We start from the raw sequence: 9,413 nt of genomic DNA, 5'->3' as shown, positions 1-9,413 counted from the left end.
TTGTTATTCCAGACTAATACAGTAAGAGGTCAGCATGAAATCGTATCTGTTAATCTTTGAGACCAACATTTCAAGAAGTTCCCTACAGGCAGATTTGAGGTATCATGTTCAAGAAGCCCAAAACAAGATGTGTGCAGCCACTGTGACCACAGGCAGTGTTGTGCGTGAACGAACGCAAAAGAACGCGTTCAATGAACACGTTCACTTTTATGAGAACAATGAACTGAACTACACATTGACAAATAATGAATTTGAACGGTGAACACGATCATATTGTAGCGTCCTCGCGTATAGACGACAGGAAACTTCTCTCTTTATGTGTAACTTTATTAAAGTCCAGCGAACACGACACGCTTCTTGTTCGTTACTCTGACACTCCTCTCATCCACCACTGTATTCTTCACTCCTCTTCCTCATTCACCTTTGATACGCCAACTCATCAGCCAATGAGAGCCTGGCATCCCACAAAACCCTACAGCCATTGGCCTAGAACTTTCACGTGCCCCAACCCTACCTGTTCACTGACCCTCGGGACATTTCAATACTTTCTCCTCAGGAGAGACTAAATCGAATGCTTTCACCATGTCGTTGCTCAGTGCCCGTAAAATGTCCGCGATTTAGCTTAACCGAAACCAACTAACTACACTTATCACTACGTTACCCATCACCCATGGCACACATATGCAGACCAAACAAGCAACGTGGTAGAAGGAAGCTTCATGGATCAGTGATCAGAGATGAACCTGAATCTGGAATCTTCTCTCCAAAAATATTTTGGTTATTCTCTAACAATAGGTTTCATCCAGTATCTAAAAGCCAGAAATGTAAAAGTAACTTTTAAGTAAGGCTGTCAAATATATGTAGTAAAGTAGAAAATATTTTCTCTGAAGTGTTTATCAAAAGCAGCATAAAATGACACCGACACACACACGATAATTGGTTCATCGTGTGTGTGTCGATGTCACCATCAGCTGAAGTGGCCTAGTCGGTAAAGCGTTCGGTCTCTAACAAGAGCGCACCGGGTTCGAATCCAACTCATTCCCATTTTCCAGCTGGCAATATGTTACACTCAAAATTGGCAGGACTTCTCCTATTAATTACAAAATAACTTACACTATGTTGATTAAAATTAATTAAATATAAAAACAGGAAAAAATTTAATTAAAAAAAAAAAAGAAGAAGCTGCGCGCGCAATTCCTGCGCATTGGGAATGTGCGCAGTAGGCCTCTGCGCAGGATGTGCGCAATGGGCTTCTTCGCAGAATGTGCGCAGCGGGCTTCTGCGCAGAATGTGCGCAGTGGGCTTCTGCGCCGAACGTGCGCAGTTTTTTTTTTTCCCCATTTAATTTAATTAAAAAAATATATATATTTAATTCTGTTACATTTTTTTATATTTAATTTGATATTTAATTACATTTCATCATCATTTCTCCGCGCTGGTTCAGCTACGCAAGCCTGTAGCCGCCACCCCCACACAGGAGATCATATGTTTGTGTGTGTGTCTGCGGCGCTTCCTGGTTCTTCCCGGCACTACGCTGATGGTGCGAACAGCCAAAGTATTTAACATGGGCAAGGAAAGCAGGCGGAGCGTTTTTCACAGCGCTTCTACCTCCGGTGCGTCCCCGATTTTAGAGGATGTGGTGTGACGTTAATGTATTGTTTTACATTGCATGTGTCACGTCATGATAAATCATTCTCCTATGTCGCCTGTACCAGGAGCCGCCCCTGTCACTGGTTATCTTGGCTCGCTGTCTGGCCGGTAACCAGCCGTCCGGACCGCTCCGTGAAGAAGGAGGAGGAGATGTTTCTTTACTTGGAATGCGGCCACTTTATTTATCGGATCTACAGCAGGAGCAACACTCGCATCACCTCTAGGTGCTCGTCACTTCTCCTTATAAACACACTTTTAGCGTATTTTCCCACAATACCCTGGTGCACTACGTCACACACTACAAACTTTCCTTAAAGGGGCAGGCCATACCTGCAACACAACAGCTCTCGGTCTCATATACAGACGGCAAGAGAAAGCAGAGACGCAGACTCAGCAACTACATCCGAGATCCGATGCACCTTATTATTATCTGAGGGATTTTTACACACTTTCTGATAAACATTCCAACACTAAAGGCAGAGGGGTAGTGATGGATAAGGTTTTCTTTAACAAGTTAAGTCTTTCATTCTCACTGTCCACCTTAAAACTATGAAATGAACTGAAATATTAACTAGTTCAGAATTTAAATGATGAACTATGAACGTGAACTATTCATGTTTACTTGTATGAACTGAACTTTGAACTAGTTCATGAGAGTAGTGAACTTGCACAACACTGGCCACAGGTTCTCTGTAATGTTTTAGAAGGGGAGGCTGAGGTGAGGGGTATTAAGCTGCAACATCTAACTTCCCCACTAGATGTCACTAAATTCTACACACTGAACCTTTAAATAGTTACAATTTTATATTTTCCATCTCTTGGAGGAAATATCGATTATTCTTCTCCTGAGTAAAGGGACCTTTCAATTATTTTGTTGGGCATATTAAGGAAGTAGCAGTTGAATATAGTAAAGTATAGCACTCAAAGTTAAGAATCATGAAGGTTTTTTGGTATTATTATTATTATTATTATTATTATGGGTAGCGGTGGTAGTGGCTGTGTAGTTGTATCTCTAATACACAACAGTTATTTGACAAATATCACCCATTAATTGCTTGGAAAGGCCTCGAGCGGAGGAAGAGGTAATACGGCGGAAGGAGTGAACAGTGAGCGTCTCAGTGAAGCGAGCTAATAACAGTGACAGCCACCAGAGTGATGTGCACAGACGTAATTAGGTTACCAGCAGCATGTGGCGGCTGCTGCTACACTCACTGTGTCTTTTGGGATCTCACCAGCTTCTCATCACACACACAGTGGTTTGGGGGAAGCTGTCAGCGAGATAAGAGGTGATTTAACGCTATGTGGTAAAGTGCGAATTACATATTTCTGTGTCCAGATGTGCTATGTGTAGGTCTGGGCCTTTGTTTATGGGAGGTAACAAAAGTTAACACTAACACATTCTGATTGATCTGTAAATCTGATCTGCTGTCTATGTTTCCGTCAGCATTTGTTTTGTCTGTTAGTAAGATAACACAGATCCTACTGGACTTTCTTTTTACATTGCGTGATAGTGCATTTTTCAAAACGCTCTTCGATATCTAAGAACAGAACTACACATTTAAGGGACTGATATTTATCTGTCTGTGAAATCTCGTGCAGATCAATATTAAAATCCAGATCTATTCAATTTAAATGTCGTTTCATGAGGGGACTGTTGGCCATTGGCGGACATGTCAGATACAGTTTCTTTGTAAAGTGAAGAAATAGGAAGTAATTCATGACAGCAGATGAGTCAAAACAAGTCTTGGAACAAAAATATTTACTATGTATCTGTTATGATTGAACTGTGCACTCAGGCATTTGATGTATTTTAACTACCATTTTTAATAAAATATTGCAAAAGACTCTATGAAGAGTTACAATCATTTTCTTCATCGTCTTGGTGCATGTACAGTTTTGGAATAGGTTTTACACTCCTTAAACAGAGGACAACACTGTTGTGAATTAATGTAAAAAGAATACATATACAAACTGTACATCTTTGCCCAAGTAACACACACTCACACATTCTGACAACACTCTTCATAAGCACAGTGGTTAATCTACAGCTCATTAGTTGTGTACCGCCCTGCCATCACTATAAACATACACTGAAGGGTCTCACAGCCAGTTTACAGTGAAATAATAATATGTACATGTTTACATAAAAAAGGTGAGAATGATCATGATGCAGAGACTCGAGACATCAGGTCTTCAGTTTGGAGGAAGAGTCGACCTCAGTTCTTTTTGTGAAGAAACTTCATTTTATTTCCTGAAAGAAAGAAAAACAGATCCATTAACTAATGTAACATGTGCAACATTTGAGAAGATCAATTGAATCAGGATTTTATACAGTATATGAAGATTTTTCTGATCAAGTTTAAAAAATCCCCCAAGATATGTTTAGAGACATAAAAATACCTGGCTTTGAATAACAAGTTGTGTTTGTACATAATACTCTTAAATTAGATCTGCTCCTTCACCCTTCAATCTGAAAACAGGATTTCTGCAATACTTTTGAAAAACCATAATGAAAGAAATTTAACAACTATGAGACGAATTGTAATTTGTGAATATGGGCTATACAAATAAAATTTGATTGATTAATTGATTGATAACAACTATTGAAGATGACGGGAAAGTAGCCTTGTAGAGAGAATAACCCTTAAAACGCTGCATTATCTCACAAACTACATAAAGAGACAGTAAGTAGCCATAGTCTTTCCCACAGCCAAGCTGAGTGCATGACATTTTAAGATATTTAAATTTGAGACTTTTTAAGACCCAGCGGAAGCCCATAAAAACATGTGACTGTTGTTCATGTTTATTTGCTGAACACATGATATGTCCTGCTCCACAGAAACGTCACTTGTCAGTTATAGGTATGTTGATTCCAGTTTCCACATCATACCAGTACAAGTTTCAGATTTTGGAGCACAGACAAACTTTTTCCTTTCAGCAGGATAATGTGAAAACAGAATTTTAGTGTCAAACTCTCCACAAACATTATCCTGCACAGTGAAAGTCGAACACCCAAATTGGAGTGAAATATAAAAAAAAACACATTTAGAGCCCTACTATTAGTGTGTAATAGTAGGGCTCTAAGAGACAGTCGTATAATGATAAGCTTGATTATTTCTATCATGTTAGTTAACATCTGGAAAGAGGAGATGAGTAAAACAGTACAATGTCAAGTGATATGATCCTGTCAAGAGAAGCAATTTATAATGTTCTCTTCAAGGGAGTCATGCAGAACAATTCAAAACTGATAAAAATGTCAGACATCCAGAATGTGAAGGCAGCCTTGTAAAAAAGTCTGCGGCAGGACTCACCAAGGCCTTTCAGGAACTTGTTGACTCCGCTCTGCTCTGTGTCTGGCAGCTCCTCCAGATACTGATCCACCCTCTGCTCAAACAGACCTGGAGGAACAGAGATGAGGGGAAAACTTTCAGCCACTAGAGGCCAGTGTTAGCACAGTATCCTATCCTTCACAAGGAGTAATAAACCTCCAGGGGGGGGATATCCATACAGGAAAATGCTCAAAGGCAGAAAAAGGATATTCATAGAAATAAGTGACACTCATGCAAACGCCAGTCTACCTTTAGCACGTGTCTTCCTCAGCTCTCGATCCTGAATGAACCCTGCAAACATCTGAGACTCCATGAAGACACCGAGGAAACGCCGGATGCTTTTGGACGCCACAGACTTGCGGAAGGCCTCCCTCTGGAAAACGCGCTCCCCCCGCTCGTTCTGCGTGATGAACAGAGAGTAATGGCCGATGGTCTCCAGAAAGAAGCGGATGAAGGCCTCGGACACCAGGCTGTTCAGGGAGTTATACTCTGTGGACGCAAACGAGAAGGACACAAACACAGGACTCAGTTTTTCACAGTACTTACAACAGTACCTGGAGTCAAACGATAAAACAGACGATGTCACCATGTTCCAAAGAAAGAGCCAGAGTGTAAGAGTAATAATGGAGAAGAATACAAGGTTTGGCTCGAAGCTTACAACAACAAAAGCTCACCCACTGTGTGGATATCTGGGGACGTATCTTATAACTCTTGGTCAAATCGACTTGAATATAATCAAACCACAACATATGAAACAATAATAATGAGGTTGCCTCTTTATTATATCTTTTGCTCTTAAACTGGAGCTGTCAAAGAACGCCAAAAGCATTAAAGAAAGCTAGAGCTATTGGAAAATCTGAGCAAGTTTACAGAGACTCAGGGCTTCCAGGCTCAAGACAACACTAGGACCATGGCTGTCACTTCTCTGAAATTCAAATTAAAGAAACTTTGAATGAGTCTGAGGAAAATAAATCTGCCCAGAACAAAACACACACAGTGAATTACAGAAAAGACTGAAATCCTTTAGACTGGCAACACCATAACAACCATAACTGTAATGGCCTTACCAAGAGTTACTTAAGGACGTTTCCATCTTTACTGGACCTTTTACTTATTTCCATATACATATTTTCTCATCATATTAGCGTTTTGTACAGTAAACATTAGGCAGCTGGCAGCAGGGTTTCTGCTGGTTCCAACCAAATTAAGTTTAAGACTTTTAAAGAGCTTTTTACAACCATAATAAATAACATTTAAGACATATGTCAAGTATGACAGATAATAAGTATTATCTCAGTCCCAGACATTATATACTAATGTATTTCGCCAAAACATCCATTCATAAAGCACGGCGTAGGTAGGATAATACTTTAAGATATTTAAGACTTTGTAAGGTCTTAAATTCAGACGTTGTTTTCTTCTGTCTTTGTAAGTATAGCATTGGTGTTATCAGCTGTTTATCAATATTCTTAGACTGTGAAAACTTCAATTAATTCTCCAGGTATATACATTTCAGATTATTCCCATACCGGGAGTTGAACCCGGGCCACCTGGGTGAAAACCAGGAATCCTTACCGCTAGACCATATGGGACATGTATGAACCTGAATAGATATCCAAAAACATCTGCTACATTAGAAAATAAAGGAGAACGATAACACTTTTTGGGTTGGTTGCTGTTGACTTGTTTTGTCAGTGCTGTTTGACCTTTGACTTGTATTACCTCAACTCTGTGGCTCACATAAAAAGAAAGCGTAATCAGACAACATCAACCTTTCATCATTAGAAACCCTGAATCATCTGGAATCCTTTGTGACTCAGTGACGTGGGAACAGAAGACGTCACAGAGAGTTTCACAGACAGGCCTGAACTGACGTGGGCTGAACAGCAGACGTTGCTCTAATCAAAAGAAATATAAAAAAAACGACATCTGTCTCGGTCTGGACCGATGATTTCTCACTTATTCACCTTCGTCTGACTCGCTGTCAGAATCCTGATTGATGATGTCATTCCTCTGCTCCAGCGCTTGCTCAAGAGCTGCTTGAAGTTTGCGCGGCAGCAGCGAGGCCTCGTCGTCCATCTATAAACAATCAGAAACATTGCAGTCGCCAGTGATAAACAACCATGTTTGCAGAGTAAGTTTCAAATGCTCAGATGTTATCGAATGAACCACATGTCCTATGACCCTGTTTGAAACACGGAGAAGAAGAATAAGACAGTTTCCTCTTACAGATGAAAAGTTGAATACTTAAGAAATACAACTCTCCTTCACTAGTCCAAAACATTCACAGCCTTTACTGCTTCAGCCTTTCATGATCTGCCATATCCTGAAACTTCTGATGGCTGACACATTTTTTAGCACAAAAATAGACTGAAACAAACATATCATACATGACCTAGAGCCATATTTGTTTTATTCTGTTTGTGGCTCTATTACAGTTTCTATAAAGATATTTTTTCCTACAGTTTTGCCCTGATTGCTAAAGGGATGAAACGTAACATGGTTGGTGTCTTAAAGCCATAAAACACCCAGAGGCTCGATAATGTTTTTAAAGCAATCGATTCCAACCTGTCCCGAACTCAATGGTCAGTTTTATTTTCAGCGCTCACAGACTAACCTGTCGGATGAATCTGTCGGTTCCAAGGTCGACCATCAGAGCCTGAGAAAAAGAAACAGAGGCACAACATGAAAACCTGCAAGTTTGTCTCTTTTATGCAGAGCTACATTTGTTCTCCTTCTCTCTCTCTCTCTCTCTCTCTCTCTCTCTCTCTCTCTCTCTCTCTCAATGAATAAGATTTCATTTTTCATGAGTCAGTCAGCAACAGAACAAGTAAAGTAACAGACAGCAGATGTTGACAGCCCATTAACAGCTCTGTGTAAACTGTGACAGATCTTTTCCCAACTACCAGTCTGAGATGTGTATACACATGTGTTCAATGCTAGAGACTGACTCATATATACAAAACATTTAGAACTTGAAAAAATTGAAAAAAAAAAACTGACCTCTTCCACAGGCAACTCTTTGAGTTTAGGCAGCGAGCTGGACAGCAGCCCCACCAGGAAGGGAGTTGGACAGCAGACGATATCCAACATGGACCCTGGCAGCACAGGGATGAAGGTGTGTTGCCAGGAGAAGGGGTAGAGCAACGCCACCACTGCGTGCATGCAGCTGGACAGGGTGCTGATGATGAGAGGCAGAGAAAAACAAAGACACACACCATCAATCACCGTCACGCTCACGAAACAAAGGCCTGCGGAGGCCACACCAGATTAAACCAAACACGGTGAAAACATGGCAGACGTTTCAGTAGATAATGAAAAACCTTTGAGCTGGGGTGGCGGAATGCATGATGAACCATTTTACTAAAAATATCTCCTGCCATCATGAATAGCTCTGTCATTAAATCTTTAGTTACACACTGAACCATTAGAACACAAAAAGGATTTCGATGTCTGCACTCATTTTCCAAGTTACATAACGGATTCATTCTCTCTGAAACGCGTTCTTCATTTGAGGCGGAACATTGCAGCTATGTGAGTCCGGCTTTGGCGCTTTGTTCTTCCTGTAGCCCGTCTGAGGGACGCCAGGATCCAGCAGACAACTCTTACACTCCGACAGCGGTGGCGTGACTCTGACATGTTGCTATAGTTAAGCTGGAGGCTTGTTGATGCAATACCAGAAAGAGCGAAATTCGGATTAACTCCGACAGCTGTGCCATAACATCGAGATCACAAATAGCGGCCCGTCTTTCTCACGATCCGTCGCTTGTTGACAGTGGCTGACCCTCCCCCCCCTCTGTCCTCTACATACTGTCCGCTGCATGTACACAAAGGGAGTGAAAATAAACTGCGGGTCCAATCACACAACACACATAGGCACTAAATCAGTATGGATCAAAAACAAGACCAGGGATCAAACATGGTATGCAAACGCATCTTACTTGACACATGTACGCCTTTAATGAGGAATCTGTTTCACGGTTGCTGCAGACAGAAGATCCAAGTAAACAGAAGTTGCTCCCTTTTAAGTGACCTCACTCACGCTGTGTCTCAGCCCACAGAGACTGAACATACACACAGAGCTGAGATCAGTTCCAGCATCCATGTGCTTAGGTAAATGACAAACTGCCTCAAACCCTTCCACAGCTTTTGCTCGGGCCACACATTGGCCACCGGCCTTTTCATCTTCACTTCCCTTGAGTCAAATTGCCAAGATTAAAATGTGTTTTCTTGACAGAGTTACACCAGTGACAACCCGAGGCCTATGATAACCACAGCTCTCAGTCCTTTCAGGTCCTTTTCCAGTTCAATCTTAACATGAAGCACTTGCAGCTTTGCTTTGGCCGGTCTGATTTCCATTTGCCTGAGGAGGGCTTGATAATTCCTACCAGATCCCGTCTCCTGGGCTTGACAGGTTCCAACAGGGAGTGATGG

General features: G+C 41.2%; 1 protein-coding gene and 1 non-coding gene across 3 annotated transcripts in view; both read right to left on the bottom strand.

Moving 5' to 3' along the window:
• Nucleotides 1-3,394: 3,394 nt before the first annotated feature.
• dennd2b (DENN domain containing 2B) overlaps nucleotides 3,395-9,413 on the bottom strand; it is a 47,648-nt gene continuing 41,629 nt past the window's right edge. For both annotated transcript variants that reach the window (XM_053447310.1, XM_053447231.1), the window contains exons 15-20: nucleotides 7,983-8,160; nucleotides 7,597-7,638; nucleotides 6,947-7,058; nucleotides 5,229-5,468; nucleotides 4,962-5,048; nucleotides 3,395-3,901 (exon numbers count right to left, since the gene is read on the bottom strand). In XM_053447310.1, the coding sequence (XP_053303285.1) occupies nucleotides 3,867-3,901; nucleotides 4,962-5,048; nucleotides 5,229-5,468; nucleotides 6,947-7,058; nucleotides 7,597-7,638; nucleotides 7,983-8,160 (694 nt within the window). In that variant the 3' untranslated portion in view covers nucleotides 3,395-3,866. The remainder of the gene's footprint in view (nucleotides 3,902-4,961; nucleotides 5,049-5,228; nucleotides 5,469-6,946; nucleotides 7,059-7,596; nucleotides 7,639-7,982; nucleotides 8,161-9,413) is intronic.
• Nucleotides 6,500-6,571, bottom strand: trnae-uuc (transfer RNA glutamic acid (anticodon UUC)). The gene has a single exon. It is a non-coding gene; the product is annotated as a tRNA-Glu (tRNA).

The sequence above is a fragment of the Pleuronectes platessa genome, chromosome 1, assembly GCF_947347685.1.
Source record: "Pleuronectes platessa chromosome 1, fPlePla1.1, whole genome shotgun sequence".
In the NCBI taxonomy this organism is placed as follows: Eukaryota; Metazoa; Chordata; class Actinopteri; order Pleuronectiformes; family Pleuronectidae; genus Pleuronectes; species Pleuronectes platessa.
The sequence above is the reverse complement of the archived record's forward strand: the minus strand, read 5'-3'. Positions and strand labels throughout refer to the sequence as shown.